Below are 16,128 nucleotides of genomic sequence, written 5' to 3'. Positions count from 1 at the left end.
CTCAGGAAGTGAAAGATGAAGATAACATGAAAAAAATGAAGAGGCAGACAGACTGATGCATTGAGTGGATGAATGAGATTGTGGAAGAAAAAATTGAAAGAAAACAGTTTGTGCTGTTTTGGAAATAAATAAAGAGGAGAATGGAGGTTGGAGGGTGAAACAAAGTGAAAAAGAAGAACACTTGAGGAAGTTGCGAAATGGATGTGATACAAAAAATAAAGTCATTTCAGAAAAGAAAAGTGGAAGAAATTATTTGCTGTGGAAGATAAGAATAAAGAATAGAAAAAAATGAAAGAAGGGAAAGGAATGAAGGAAGTTGATAAAATGATAAGAGTGAAATTTGAAATTTCGGGTCGCGATGGTGTAGTTGGTTATCACAATTGCCTAACACGCAATAGGTCTCCGGTTCAATCCCGGATCGCGACATTTTTTCAACTTTCAAGTCTTTTTTTATCTGATTTTCTTTACTTTTTATTAGAAAAGAAATTATAATTTTTTTTCATAAAGTTCGTAATAAGACAAAATGGACTTTTAACGCAATGGGTTAGCGTTTGTTTTTATTTTTGATGAGGTGCATTTCATAATCCACTTTTCATAACTTGACAGAGTGTTTTGTTGTGATTCAAAGAACAAGCTATTTGCTTTTTTCCAGTGCTCAAATATTCATGTTACAACAGATGCGCTTCCCCATCCAAATCCTTTCCGTCTTTTGTCTGCTTTGCACATTTCTCTGAGCATAGCTCATTTTCCTTCCCTCCTTTTTCTTTTCTCACATGCCATAATTCCACTTACTTCTTCTCAAAAAATGCAAGCTGATGTTACTGGTTACATTTCCGTTCATCAGTTCGCTCAGCTTTTATTGACTGGATATGTTAGGCGTTGGATGGTGATATTTGATGTTCGTTCAAAAGCCGATTTTTTTGACAATCATATTTACAGCGCCTTTAACATTGATTTGTCAAATTTTGATGTTTCAGTTGCTAGAAAAGGTAACATCAAAGACTCAATTGTTGCAAGAGCAGACAGAAATGCACAAACTATTTTGCAGTTTCGAGAAACATGTTTTTACATTTGCTGTATTTACGATGAAACTGGACATGAAAACGCAGAATTTCTCGCAAATACCTTAGCAGGATTTCATGTTTTTTCTCCGCTATTTGTTATTGAAGGAGGATTCAAGTCAGTGTTTTTATATTTTCCATCATTTTGTTATGATAGAACCTCAAGATTGAAGATTCGTCTCAGGTCTTTGAGGAGAAGAGATTCAATTCCAGCACTCCCTCCATTTGACAGTAATTTACCATCTGCAGTTTTACCGTACCTGTACCTTGGGAGTTCGTTTCATGCACAAAACCAACAGATATTGGATGATCTTCACATTGAATGTTTACTGAATTGCGCGTCAGAAATTGATATACCAGAAGGAAGCATGGTTGACCAAATATCGATGGCAGGTACAGGTCCTAGGCAAGGGCGTGAAATGTCGCGCAAGGGCATATTTCTTGAACGGCCAGTGCTCCATCTTCTTATATGCGATGAAGACTGGGAAAACATCATCCAATTTTTCTCCGAGGCATTCTACTTTTTGGAGAAGTGTCGAAAGGAAGAGCGGAAAGTGCTTGTGTTCTGCCACTTGGGCGTATCACGTTCTGCCAGCATTGTTCTGATGTATTTGATGATGATGGCCGCATTGACTGTTGGGGGAACACTCGGAAGCAGACAAGGCAGCAGAGACAGAAGAATACAAAGAGAAGAAAGAGAAAGAGAGACACGCTCAGACAAGTCGTATTCCGTCGATGAAGATAAAAGACACGGAAGGAGAATGAGAAAAGAGAGGAGGAGAAGGAAAAGTGACGATGATAACAGAGTTACTGAATTTGATAAAGAAGGATGCGAACGCAAAGACATCAAAGCAGAAAAGGAAAGTGCAGAAGAGCAAAGAGACAAAGCAGCGATGATGACAATGATGATGAATGGCGACGCAGTTAACTTGGCTGCCAGCAAAACGGAATCACTTGAAGCAATACACAATCTGTCTCACTCACTAAACACGAATGAAGATGCAATTCATCTGCCAGACAAGCACTACCAACAAACATACAAACAAAAGCAAAATATATCAGCACCACAAAAAAGTTCATTAGCATCTTCCTCATCTTCACTTTCTTCCTCCTCCTCTCTTTCTGCTTCCTCACCGTCTTCTCTCCAATTCAGTGACAGCCAGTACAGCACTTCATCTCTTCGCCCTTCCACTCGCATCACGCAGCTGCCTGACAAGCAATTTGACTCCATCATTCCCTATCAGTCTGCCCCTCCAATTGTCACTTCGCCTTCTCCTTCGCCAGCATCAACGCCAACACCCACATCCACACAAACATTTACTCCATCTTCTTCCTCTGCTTCTTCTTCTGCTGCTGCTCCTACTCCTATCTCATCTTCTAATTCCTTAAATCAGCCTAATCCTTTGCCTTCTTCTTTATCATTATCTTCTTCTTGTTATGATAACACCCCACTAAATTCAGATACACTTCATCATCAATCTTCTGATAAACATCAACCATTTTCTCTGAATTCAACTCCATTTTCACTTTCTGACAATGCTGAAGCAAACACTGACAATTCAGCAAAAGAATGTTTGATGTCTTCTCAAACAACATTTCCTACTCTTCCTCCCCCTTCTCCACCATCACTCACTCAACCAGATCAACAAAATTCCCAATTAACAACAAAAATGAATCCAAGCGATGACACAACGGACTCAGTTGACGAGCCAATCAGTCCATCAGACATGCTTGTTTCTTCTATTTCTTCCACCTCTCCTTCCTCTCCTTCTTCTCTTCCTTTTTCCCTGAACTATTCCTCTCTCCGTTCTCAGCCTCTTTTCCCTCGTTCCTCCTTCACTTCAGATGTTTCTGCTTTGATTGCCTCTTCTCTCTCTACAAAGCCTCTCTTCAACACACAAACAGCCTCAAATGGCTCTCCTGACACTGAAAACACTTCATTAGCACCCGCAACCTCTTTCTCTGCAAATCTTCCACAACAACAACACACCAACACTTCTTCTTCTTGTTCTTCTTCTTCTTCCAATAACATTTCACCTCAATCCCTCGAACCTTCACCAAGTGAACAATCATCAGTCACACCCATGTTTCCTGTTCTCGTCTCATCTCCTCTTTTCCCTCTGACAAATTCTTCTTCCTCTTTCTCTCCTTCTCATAACACGTCCACATTAACATCTCAATTGATATCCCCTCCTGCGCAGCTTCAACAGCCCAATCCTTTTCCTCCTCTGATTCCTTCTGGTTTCTCTCCTTTGTCATCAGCATCATCACATCCTTTGCTATCTTCTTCTTCTTCTTTCCAGTCCACTCTATTTCCTTCCAATCCTTCTCTTCCTCTTCCTCTTCCTCTCTCTCTCCCTTCTCCTTCTGCCTCATCATCATCATCATCATCCGCCACCTCCTCTTCTTCCTCATCTCTCATCCCCATCCGCTATGTCCTCCGTGCCTCCACCATCACCTTCGCCGATCTCGTCCTTCTTCGCAACGCTTTCTTCTATCTCCGCCTCTGCCGCCCTATCATCAGCCCCAACCCTTCTTTTTTCCGGCAGCTGGAGGAATTCGAGCAGGCAATTACGGTTCTCTCGATTCCAGCAAAGCCGTTATTCCGCTTGTGGCCGGCACAGCATAGAAATAGGCGTTATTCAATGGCTCTGCAGAAGTCAGCACGCAAAGTGAATCAGATGAATCAAGTCAATCAAGTGAAATATGCAACGATTATGAAGCAGTTTATGAGCGACAGACTGAAAAGCATAAACAGAATACACAAGTCGAATGCGTATGCAGCAGGTATTGCTGATGAAGAGGAAGAAGAGGAAGAAGAAGAGGAAGAAGATGAATATTCAGATAAAAGTGGGACAAGTGAAGGTGGAAGCGAAAGCAGCTCAAACGAAAATGAAGAGGAAAATGAAGAGGAAGAAGAAGGAGAAAGTGGGAAAGTCAGCGTTTCATTCGGAGATGACCAGAAAACTTTAGGAAAAGAGAAAAGAAAAAGAAAGAAAATGACAAAAATCAAAACACAAATGAATGCTTCTTCCACTTCCAGTGCTTGCGAATCTGAGACAGACGAAAACGATGATATCACATTCGAACAAGGAAAAGTGAATGACTTGTCCACTTTGCACCAAAGATTACTTCCTTGTAAGATGCACATTGAATCAAAGCTGGCAAAAAGAAAGAGAAAACATCTGCATTCGATGGAAGCAGACAAAGCGATAGCAAAAAAGAGAAAAGAAGGCACAGAATCTGCCAATGCAATGGCAATCATTCCAGCTGCTGGTCAATCTCCATTCAATCCGACTCAACGCACAGCCATTCTTGCACCCCATGCTCAGCTTTCAAACACAATGGAAGAAAGCGCATCAACATATGATCTTGTGCAGGAGATTAAGCCAGACGCAGAGGGATCTTTCCTTCCATTCCTCGATCCATCCCAGCCGCCTGTTGTGCAGACACCCTCAGAGCAGTCTAATGCGCCTTTGTTTCCTTCTCCTCTTCTGCCTGCCCCGCCCTGCCAGCCAAGCGATTCACTGGACGATGCCTCGGCTGTGCTGTACTCGTCAAGCAGCCCGCTGAATGTGTCGTCGCTTTCTTCTCTTCAGCTGAGAGAAGGAAACGAGAAGTCGCTGTTTTATCTGCCGCTGATGCAGTCAGTGGCGTCTGTCGCAAGCAAAGTGGAGAGCATTCAGAGGAGTAAAGGAGAAGACGAAGGAGAAGTTGAGCAGAATGAAGGAGAAGATGGAGATGACAAGATCGGATGTGGCAGCTCTGTGGAGGTGGAAGAAGAAGAAGACGAAGAAGAAGAGGAAAAAGGAGAAGGAGAAGAGGGAGAAAGAAGAAGAAGAAGAAAAGTCAGTTTCAAAAACGATGGAAAAGAAGGACAGAATGACGACGAGAAAACTGAAAGCGGAGAGAGTGATGATAACAAAGATGAGATGGAGTTGACAATTCCTTCTGTGTTTGGAAGCTCAGACAACCAGAAAGTGGATTCATTTAGCGCTTTTAATGAACAGACAGGAAGAAATGAAGAGCTCAAGAAAGAAGCAGAAGAAAAATGTCAATCAAACAAAAAAGATAACAAAACAAAAGAAGAATTTGGCAAAAGTTCAGAAGAGCTTTCTAATGCATTATCACCATCTCAGGAGCTTCTGTCTTCTTTCCCACCTTCCTCTTATGCCTCTTTTGCTCTTCCCTCTTTGCGACAACCAATCATACAGAATTCATCCAATTCACTCACAAATCATGCTTCTGTTCATTCATTACATTCAGCCAGTGACACTTCACTTTGTTTGACTGATAATTCTGCCTCTCCTTCTTTGACGCCTTCTTCTTCGCCTTCTCCTTCTCCAACTACTACAATTACTTCTTCTTCATTTTCACTTCATCCATATCGCACCCCTGTCGTCACAGTCACCTCACCTTCTCCTTCTCCCTCACCTCTTCCGTCTCCTTCGTTTTCCTCCTTCTCCACTTCATCGTCTTCCTGCCTCCCTCTTTCCTCCTCCGCTTCACATCCTCCTTTCCCCATTCCCCCCTCCAGCCAGCCACTTCCTCCAAGCAACTTCCGCCAAGCTCAGCCAAAATACCCTCAAACACGCTCTTTCTCGCACCCTGCTTTGTTCAATCCGTATCTTCTTCTGCTTCTTTCTCTGCTGTCTCCGTCGCTCAATCTAAAGGAGTATCTGGCGCATGCTGAGGAAGTGAAGCTGCTATCTTCACTGAAAGGGTCTGTTCTGCCAATTGAGGCTGTGCTGAAGGAAGAGGAAGAGAAGGAGAAAGCAGAAAGAGCGCGGAATGGAGGAGAAGCGGTTCCGAGCTATGACGGGGAAGAAAATAACAAAGAAGGCAAGGGATTGAAACAAAAGGATGATGAATTGCAAACAAACATCAGTTCTTCACAGCCTGCAGATTCGAAGAAAGAAAACGATGGATTGAGCAAGATTGAAGCAGAAATGCAGCCTTCAGTGCCGGATGATCAAGATCTTGCTTTTCAAATTGATGTTGATTGAGATTGTGGATGAAGACATTTTTCCTGGTTTTCTTTTTTTACACATTTTTTTGCTTCAATAAAATCCTATGTGATGTTAAAGATGATTGAAAAAAATGAAGTTTTATTAAAAACCATATCATTTTTGCAAAAACATCTTTATTTTTATAAGTGTTTGCCATGAAAACAACAACACATATTCAATTCGACTTTATCAAAATGAAATATGAATTGAAACTTTTAGTGCGAAATAAGATTATCATACTTAATTATCAGCAACTCGTTGTTAAAAAAACAAAAACGATAAATTTATTTATTTATTTATTTAGGTTGATGTACAAAAGTACCAATACATCTAACGAATAAAAAAAGAATATCATCTTCAATTGAGATTTTCTCTCAAATTACAAAACAAATCTTATTTGATTGAAAAATAAATAATTAAATAAATAAATAGCTAAAAACCGAAAATATCTCAATGGCTAATAAACAAAAACCAAGTTCAAAACAAACAAACAAACAATAAATGTGTAAATACATTTGAAATGCACAATTGGAATTTCAAATGCGTATGGCCACATGGAAGTGATGACAAACGTGGGACATTGAGCTTCACAATATGATCGTATCAAAACAAAGCCTCAAAGAAAAGTTATCCCAATATCATTTATTAATTTTGGTATTCTATTATTTGTAAGAAAATAATTGAAGAACTCCAACAATAGCCTTCAATAAGCATTATTATTTCACAATCATATTAACGTCAGTCCTTCCTTTTCACAGCAATTCATAAAATGCTGCCTTTTTCATGCTCTTCTCTTCGTTTTTTGGTGAAGTTTGCCTGCAACTTCATTTCACTTTCTCCCCATTGTTATGCTTGCAACCCATTTCTCTTCTCAAATGCTTGTTCTCCCCTTCTTCAAAAAATTCATAATTTCTTTGTCATGTCCATTCCTCTGTTGCTATTTCTGAAGCAGTTCATCGACTTTTGTGGAAGCTCTTCAATTTTTGTTTCATCGTATTCCTGTGTCTCCTTCATCATTTTCTCATCTGCTTCAGTAACCATGTTAATTACATAACTTTTCCCTTCATAACAGCCTAATATTTCAACTCGCCAATTAATGTGGAACCATTCATTCACAAAGTCATTATTCACAACAAACGAAGCATGCTGCACATCAATGCTATGCGCTAATAAATTTGTTGCCACAAGCACTTTGATTTTTCCTTCTATGAAATCTTTCATAGCGCGATCTTTGCCTTCTTTTCCGATTCCACCATGAATCGAACTCATTGAAAACTTTCAACTTCTTATCGCTTCTGTGATATAATCCACTTTCTCTTGGTAATTGCAGAACATGACATATCCAGCAATGGGAATTGTCTCAAAAAGACCGAATGGCACTTCCTTCTTGTATTCTTCTTTTGTAACATCCACATAGAATTGTCGAATTCCGTCAGGCAAATGTTCTTCATAAGGAATCATAATTCGAATCAAATAACGCAAAAATATGGCCAGCTATTTCAATGACTTCAACTGACATCCAGTTGCTTATCACAACCGATTGCGTTTTCTCACGGTAAAGACGAGAAAATGTCTTTTATCATAACATTACACTCTTTTGAAAGATATGTATATGCTCCATCAAGCACACAGATTCGCAGATGCCAAACATCAATAACCTCAGAATATATTATCCTCTCTACAATCTCGGGACCTCCAATAATCATGTGCTGAGGCTTCTCTGCTCCTTTTCGTGTAGCTTCGCGAACGTGGTCCTCATCGAAAATGCAATAAATGTGGATTCCTCTAATGGATTTTGCAAGTCCCTTCGTTGCCTGAAAAAAAGAAACATGTAAAATTATTGTGTATAACAACATAAAAGTGCACACACTCAAAACTCACCCGATGCACGTTCACGACTTGGATTAATAATCACTGCTTAGATGAAGTGCAGGGAAGGATCAGCAATCTGCAAACAAGCAATCAATTAAGCAAAATGTTTTCCCTGTCCTGACTGAGCCTGCAAAAACCATCGCGTCCTCAAATAATTGGCTTGATGGCCATCTGCTGAACAAGAGATGGTGTGTCAAAACCACATGAAAATACACCACGAAGCAATTCATCTTTCAAAAGCATTTCATCAAAGGTTTTGGACATTTCGTTCGGAGCTTCATCAACTTCCATTCCCCCCACCAGAAAGAGTATCACGTGTGTTTGTTGAGGAGGTGAAGGTTCGTAAGGTGGCCTTTGAAAAAGAAACAGAATTGTTATTATGCAAAAAGTTTTTGTAGGTTTGCGAACAAAAAATGTCCCAAAAGAAATATGCATCACAAAGAAAAAGTCATGAGAATTCACACGTTGTTGCCCTTCGAAAAAAGAATCTTTTTTCAATCAAAAACAATAAAATTTTGATATGGGCAAAAATTTTTGAACAATTTTTTGTTTTGTTTTTTCCATATAAATCTCTTCAAAACAGCCAAGGATAACGATATTCAGTATTAAAATTATAAAGAGATACAAAAAAGCAAACCAATTTTCACAATCCGTTTCTTTTGTTCATGTATTCATAGAAGAACGAAAAAACACATCAACAACCGTCACATTGCGTTTTCATGAGTGAAAAACTCAAACAACTATTTTCACTGCTGCATCTTCTTTTGTGCATCGGATTTCAATTATTTATTCTTATTTTGCCTTTTGTTCAATCAAATTTATCTCTTTCAAACATTCAGTCATTTCAAGTTCAGGCGACTGAGAATTCTGATTTCACGTCTTTTCAGAAAGGAAGCACAAAACGTTTGAAACATTTGGGACATGGTTGCTGAGTCCTTGGTTTTTGCTTATTCTTTTTGCTGTAGCAATTTTTATGTTCTTTTTGAAAATCAACAACTGTTCGTGATATACCGCAAGATATTTCCACTTCAATTGAGGAAGAGACACTTCTTCAATGAAAAGAGGATACCAACCATATAATTGAGAACAATCAAAAAGAATGAGGTTGAAAAATAAACATGGAAAAATGAGAATTGGATTTCATGAAAAACAAATTTCTTTGAGAGTTGCTTCAAAAGATTTCTTTTTTGTGAAATTGCAAGAAAAAATAAGTGACATATGTTTCTCGATATTCTGAAGACTTCCAAACATATTCTTCATCATTTTGAAATAATCACTTCGAAAAGGAACGTATTTTGAGAAGATAACTGAAATAATGATGAAGGAAAAATGAAAGAGGTCAACATGCGAAATTTATTTTCTTCATTTTTATTGCGAAAGGAATGAAATGAAATACAAAGCTATTATCAGTTGAAAATTTGATTATATTATAAATGATCAATATGACCCATTATAATAATCGATCAAAAAAAGAAAAAAGAAAATCCATTTTGCACGCCAAAATGAATTTATTGATTGCTATCGCTGCTATTTTGGGGAATGTCATTTGCGAGCAATGCTTTCACGAAGATGCTACAAACGACAAAATTGGAATAATTCCTGATTCGAATATTTTGCAAATTATACCTGCAGATGCCCAGATGACTTCAATGGAAACTGAAAATAGTTCCAATGAAAAGAAAACTCACATTCAAGTTCAATATAACGAGAATTATTCTGAATACGATGAGCCTGTGGAATGGAAAGGTCAATGGAAAATAAAACTTAACAACAGAATTGAATTTCCAAACACAAACACAAATAGTAAAATTATCTCAATTGAAGGAGATGCACAGAATGTTAACGACCGCAATGGAAAGAGGATTTTGATGAGCCTTGAAGAAAGCAAAGTGCTGAGCCATGTTATTCTGTGTAACTCGTCTCTTTCGTGTGCGAATATGGATTTGATAGGAAATGGAAATACAAGTTCTATAACCTTAAGCATTGAAAGTGTTGCAATGGTCATCGGGTGCCGTTTTGAAGTCAGAAATGGAATAAGCCCATTTGATTTGTGTGGGAGTCGATTATTGTTGGCAAACCTGACACTTAGATTTTGGAATTCACAACAAACTCAAATGCCTCCTCTTTTCTCATCACAATTAGGTTCTGCGAAAAGCCACTCTTCCAGTTATGTCTCAATTTTCTCATCTGAATTTTCTTCATTCCAGACTTCTTCACATCCATTTCTGTCTTCTTCAAATGTTGAGAGTGTTTCACTCACTAATTTGTTTTTCTCCAATATTTCAACAGCTCCAACACACAGATTTGTCACTTCATCTTTGCGATGTGGATCAAACACTTTGATCAATGATTGCTCATTTTCATCAGTCTGTGATGTGTATGATGGGGGAATTGTTCCTTCAATCAATAACCCCTTCACCTCCTTGACAGTCTCAAACACCTCATTTATTGAGTCTCGAAGGACAAGAAATGTTTATATAAATGGAACTGCAGAGGTTCCATTTAAGCCAGGGAGACAGAACACTACAAACATAGGAGCTAATTCATTTGTTTGGTGCGAGTGGAACGGATCGAGTACAACAGGAAAGAGTGATTCCACATCAGATGGAATTTCGAGTGGAGGAGCAATCTGCATGTGTAATCAAAGTTCTGGAGAACTTTCAGTTTCTCACTGTTCCTTCAATGAATGCTTTGCATACAGTCGAGGAGGTGGAATAATGATTCATCATGTGAAATCTGTTCATATAGAAAACAACATGTTCAATGCATGCACTGCTCAAAACCATTATGGAGGAGGAATGTATGTAGTTACAATTTCAGAGTGCGTTCGGATAAGCGGATGCGAATTCAAGAGTTGCAAAGCAAAAAGCTATGGAGGAGGGATTAACCTTGATGAATTTCAGGTTTCAGGAATAAACTGCATTGGATTAGAAAATGGAGGAGGTGAGAGTGCATGTGTGTTTGACTGCAGCTTCACTTCATGTTTTGTTGTGAATGATGGAGGTGGAGGCCTACGTTGCCGCAATATTCCCAATCAATTCAAAATGAGGAGCATTCGGTTCATTTCATGCAATGCATCGTCAAATGGAGGAGGCTTGTGTTTGGACCCACAGATGGCAACAGTTTCGAGCAACAGTCATTACTGCTATTTCATCTTTTTTCACAATTGCAATTGCACAAGTTCCACTCCATATGGTCATGATGTGTATTTCGAAGATGACAACAATCTCTTTTCATCAAGCAATCCGTTCTACGAATCTTATACAACAAATTCAAATAACAAAAGAGTGTGTTATTTGGCGAATAGTTATCAGCATACAGAAAAGATGAATTGGTTGAGTTTCGGGATAATTGATCGGTATGTTGGGGTGAGTGGAGATGACTTGAGGAGTTTGTGTGGGGCGAGTGAGGAAGATCCGTGCAAGTCAGTGGAACATGCGGTGGGAGCGAGCATGGTGCATCTAAGCTCAACAATCAAAGTCCTTAGTGGGAAACATCAAAGCGAAATCTCAACAATTGACATCGGAGATAAATTGATTAGTGTTGTGGGGAAGGGAAGAGAAGAAAGTCTGATTGGAACAAAATCGCTTTCTGTATCTTCAACAACACTGTTCAGTGTGAAGAGTGGGCAGCTGAATGTTCAACATTTGGGTATCGATCACAACACGACAAGGAGTTCATCTCCGAGTGTGTTTGTCGTTTCGTCTGGGAGTGGGACACTTTCACTGGAGGATGTTCTGATCAATTCTTCAATATCAGAAGAGAGCGTAATATCTTCATCGGTATTTGTGATAGCTCTGTTGCAATTGAGGATGAGTGACGTTGAGATTAAAAACATGAAAATATCTCAGCAACTGTTTGCTGAACCATCATCAGCAGGATCAACATCTGGAGAGAGTATGCTAGTGAATGTGACAGTTCGAAATGTGAATCGGTCTGAAGGAGATGGAGTCGTGGTGGAAAAGAGTATAAAGGGAGGAGAGAAATTTTCTGTGCAGAATGTGTCAATCGAAAATAGCGTGTGCAAGGAAGGGAATGGAGGGGGAATTTGTGTTTGTTTGACAGATAATGGGGAAGTTGTGATGAATGGAATGAGTGTGATCGATGGATGTGTTGCAGTGGGAATTGAAGGAAATGGAGGGAGAGGAGGAGGGATGTTTGTGGAGATGGAGAGTAGGGGATGTGGATTGACAATTGGTGAGAATGTTGAGTTTTCGAAAGTGAAGGAGAATGGGGCTTCATATGGGAAGGATGTGTTTGTGAGTTGTGGGAGTGGAGTGTTTTTGGAGTCAAAAGTGAATAAAAGCTCATTTTCCTTTTTTGATGCAAGCGCTATTCCATCAGATGCGTTGAAGCTGAGTGGGAATGAAAATGGGGATGAAAGTGGAGTGATTCCACTGTTTGTGTATTTGTGCACAATGGGGACAAAAGTGATTGTTGATGGGAGTGGAGGAAATGGGAAGGACCACAACCATTGTGGATTTGAGGCATTCAGGTGTTTGACAGTTGATTATTGTGCGAACTCAAGATTGAGTGAAAGTTCAAATGAAATAGAGGTTGTCACATCTTCTTCAATAAAGGATGAAATTGCTATATCTTCATTTTGTGTGATAATTTCAGGCAGAATAGAATCATCATCGTCGGAAGAGGGAGAGAGGATGCAAGTGAATGTGAGTGATGGGGGATCAGCTTCACAAGAATGGCTCGTTGGATGTTCGAGTTCACTGACAATGAGCAGACTTTCATTTGTTGTGAAAGGTCAGTTGAAATCAAGGAAAAGTGCATTCATTCACTCAACATCAACAATCAACATGACGAACTGTTCAATCTCATTTGAGAGTGGGGCATTGACTGATGGAAAGATAGGATACAGCATCATTGAGATGGCAGGAGGGAATCTGGTTGTTGATGGATTTGTGATGGAAAGTGGAGTGACACTGACAATGAATGGGAAATCACCAATATCAATGACAAGTGGAGTGAAATTGGAGATTTTGAACAGCAGAATGAGTGGAGTGGAAATGACTGGAGGAAGTGGAAGTGGAAATGGAGGAGGATGTTTGAATATTGTGATGAAGGAAGGAGGAGATGTGAATATTGAAGAAAGCAATTTTTCATCCTCCTGCTCTGGTGGAAGTGGAATGAAAGGGGGAGGGATGATGATATCAATTGGAAGTGAAGGAACATTGAGGGTGAAAGGAGTGAAATTATCAGGATGTGAAGTGCCATCAGAGGATGTTGAGAATGGAGGGAGAGGAATGGGAGGAGGGATGTTTGTGAAGCTGCCAGATGAAATGGGATTATTTGTGTTGGAAGGAATGGAATTTGAAGGATGCGAAGCTTGGAAAGGAAGGAATGTGTTTATATCTGGATGGGATCTGAGTGAGGTTGTGAACAAGGAGCACTTCAAATGGGAGATGAGTTCAGAGGAGTTGATTTCATTGGATGAGTTGTGTGGATGGGAGAGGAAGACAACAGGAGAAGGGGGATATGTGATTCCACTGGTTGTGTATTTGTGGGATAATTGGAGCGGGAATGGGTTTGTTTCAAAGGAGAAAGGAGGAGACTTCAGTGGGTGTGGGTTTTCTGAAGCTCCATGTTTATCGATTGACCACTTGATATCACTGAGATATTCAACACTTGGAGAATGCAAATCACACATCAAAATAGTCAGATCAGGATTGCTTCAGAAATCAATGTCACTGCTGTCATCATCATCATTAACCACTCCTATTGTTTCAGTTGAGGGAGAGAGAGAAGGAACAGATCTGAAAGTGAATGATGGAGGAATGGATAAAGATGAAGAAGGAGAGGGGATGATTTCGTCGAATATTGTTGTTTCATTCATTAATATTTCATTTTCTCTTCCAAATGAATTAGGGATGCATTTGTCATTCATTCATTCATTATCATCCTCCTCTGCAACACTTTCAGTTGTGAGGTGCTCATTTGCTTGTGAGGATGAAACAATGAAAGTGAATTATTGCTTGATAAAAGCAGATGGAGGGAGAACAGTGATTGAGGGTTGCACCCTTTCTCAGTTCCTGTTGGCGAAAGGGTTCGTGGAATTCACAACAGATGTGAAGAGTGTTGATGTGATGAACATGTCGATATCGAACATAACGATATCTGAAAGCAGTCTGATATCACTGAGTCAGTCATCCACAGCAAATATGCTGATCAACAATGCAATGGAGAACACAAAACAAACAGTGAAAGTGAATTGCTCCTCGTTTACGAACATCACATGCTTTGATAACAGAGCATGTGTGATGAGTGCAGGATCGTTCTCAGCTGGGATGGAATGTGAGATTGAAGGATGCACAATGACGAAGTGCATGAGTGAGAAGAGTATGGAAGGAGGAGGGATGAAGATGCTGTTGAAGAGAGGAGTGTCGGAGTTGAAAGTGAGTGGATGTTCATTAGGGATGTGTGTGTGCTCGACAGGCAAAGGAAGGGGAGGAGGGATGATGATTGATGCACTTGATCCAAATGAGAAGAACACCAACACAGAAATATCACCAATTGGATTGAGATTGGAGAACATCCGATTCATGATGAATGATGCATTCATTGGGAAGGATGTGTTTATCAGATGTGTTTCGATTGCTTCGCAGATCAATGAAAGACTGTTTGAACTGGATTTCGACCAGGAAGCGCTGAGGGGGAAGGACTCGATATGTGGGAGTGATGGGGAGGGAAAGACTGATATTAATCTGATCCCATTGATCACATTCTTCTTTGGGCAGCAAGTGTTTATATCAGTGAATGGGAGTAACAATAGGCAGTGTGGAGCGCAGACAAATCCGTGCAAAAGTGTCAGCTGCGGTGTGAGTCACATCCAAAGAGGTATGGGAAATTTCATTTGGATTGATGGCGAAGGAGACATTGGAGGTGAATGTGCGATCGGAGATTTGTGTATGAAGTCAATGAAGAAGGCGAAGGGAACAATTCATTTCAATGAAGTTATTCAAGAGATGGAAAGTGAAGGGAGTGTGATTGTATTTGTGAATGAGTGTGCTGTGGAGAGATGTGTGCATGAGTTTGGAGAGCTCTTTGAAGCAAATCACAAATGCATTATGAAAGTGAAGAATGGGACAACCATAATGAGGGAGTGTGAGTGCTTGTCATCAACATCTGAATTGGTGATTGACAGCATTGTGATGGCAGTTGAAGGAGGAGAACTGGAGATGGACAAATGTTTGGTTTCGAGAATGAAATTGAGAGTGCCATTGATGGAGTTCATTGGGGAATCGAAAGCAGTCATGTCAGAAACAAGAATTGATGATTTGAAATCAGAGGGAAATGTTATTGAAATTGGGGACACCGCAAAAGTGGAATTGAAGGAATTGGATGCTGAGAACATCACAATTTCAAGAAGTGGAAGTGTGGCGAAAATCCAGAATGCGGCAAAGAGAGTTGTTTTGTCGAACTGTTCGTTTGGAAAATGTTTTAGCTCAAAGGAGAAAGGGTCGATTGTGTTTGTGGATAATTGTGATGATATGAATTTTGATTCCTGCAACTTCCTTGGAGATTTGGGAGATGAAGCAAAAGAAGAATCGAGAAGAAACGACAGAACCGATGAGATATGCAAATGGAATGGATCGCTTGTGGATGTTGTGAAGAGTTCTGTATCGATGAAAGACTCAACAATCTCACATTCACCAGATGGTGGAATAACAGTGAGTGGAGGAGAAATGATAATTGAGATGGGATTGTTTGAGAACAATAATCCTTCGATTGAGAAAAACCCATCGCTGAGAAGAAACATCATTTGCTCAGATTCGGGAATATTGAATGTGGTGAGTTTGAAAGGAGGAGATGGATTGGAAAGAAACACTTCACTTTGGATGTTGAATGATGGGTGCAGTTTTGAAGGGATTGTTTCTGAGAGGGCATCTCCATTTTTCATTCCTGTTCTGGAGAGTGTGGAAGCAAAAGAAGAGGCAGATAGAATGAAACTGACATTCAAAGGAATGCTTCTTGTTCCATGCAATTTGTCGTTCTCAGTTGTGAAGAAGAAGGGAGAAGAGAAAGAGATTGAACATTATGATTTTGATTCAAATGGGTTTTTGTCAGAAAGAGAAGTTGAAGGGAGTGTGGGAAAAGATCTCATCAACAGTTGTGGAGATGAAATCGAAGTGAGCGCTCATATTTTATTTGGAAATGTCGAATCTTCTTCGTCA

General features: G+C 39.7%; 4 protein-coding genes across 4 annotated transcripts; 2 read left to right on the top strand and 2 right to left on the bottom strand.

Moving 5' to 3' along the window:
* Positions 1-805: 805 nt before the first annotated feature.
* Positions 806-6,296, top strand: MONOS_6346 (putative dual specificity MAP kinase phosphatase; the record flags this gene model as incomplete). The annotated part of the gene is made up of 1 exon (XM_067876572.1): positions 806-6,296. One exon carries the CDS (start codon positions 806-808, stop codon positions 6,065-6,067), a length of 5,262 nt encoding a protein of 1,753 aa, XP_067728966.1. The 3' UTR covers positions 6,068-6,296.
* Positions 6,297-6,973: 677 nt separating this feature from the next.
* Positions 6,974-7,339, bottom strand: MONOS_17471 (uncharacterized protein; the record flags this gene model as incomplete). The annotated part of the gene is made up of 1 exon (XM_067870395.1): positions 6,974-7,339. The coding sequence occupies one exon, from the start codon at positions 7,337-7,339 to the stop codon at positions 6,974-6,976; it is 366 nt and encodes a 121-aa protein (XP_067728965.1).
* Positions 7,340-7,348: 9 nt separating this feature from the next.
* Positions 7,349-7,531, bottom strand: MONOS_6345 (uncharacterized protein; the record flags this gene model as incomplete). The annotated part of the gene is made up of 1 exon (XM_067876571.1): positions 7,349-7,531. The coding sequence occupies one exon, from the start codon at positions 7,529-7,531 to the stop codon at positions 7,349-7,351; it is 183 nt and encodes a 60-aa protein (XP_067728964.1).
* Positions 7,532-9,444: 1,913 nt separating this feature from the next.
* On the top strand, positions 9,445-15,628 carry MONOS_6344 (uncharacterized protein; the record flags this gene model as incomplete). Its single annotated transcript, XM_067876570.1, has 2 exons — positions 9,445-15,573; positions 15,626-15,628. 2 exons carry the CDS (start codon positions 9,445-9,447, stop codon positions 15,626-15,628), a joined length of 6,132 nt encoding a protein of 2,043 aa, XP_067728963.1.
* Positions 15,629-16,128: the final 500 nt, after the last annotated feature.

Source organism: Monocercomonoides exilis, assembly GCF_001643675.1.
Source record: "Monocercomonoides exilis strain PA203 chromosome Unknown scaffold18-1597598, whole genome shotgun sequence".
In the NCBI taxonomy this organism is placed as follows: Eukaryota; Preaxostyla; order Oxymonadida; family Polymastigidae; genus Monocercomonoides; species Monocercomonoides exilis.
The sequence above is the reverse complement of the archived record's forward strand: the minus strand, read 5'-3'. Positions and strand labels throughout refer to the sequence as shown.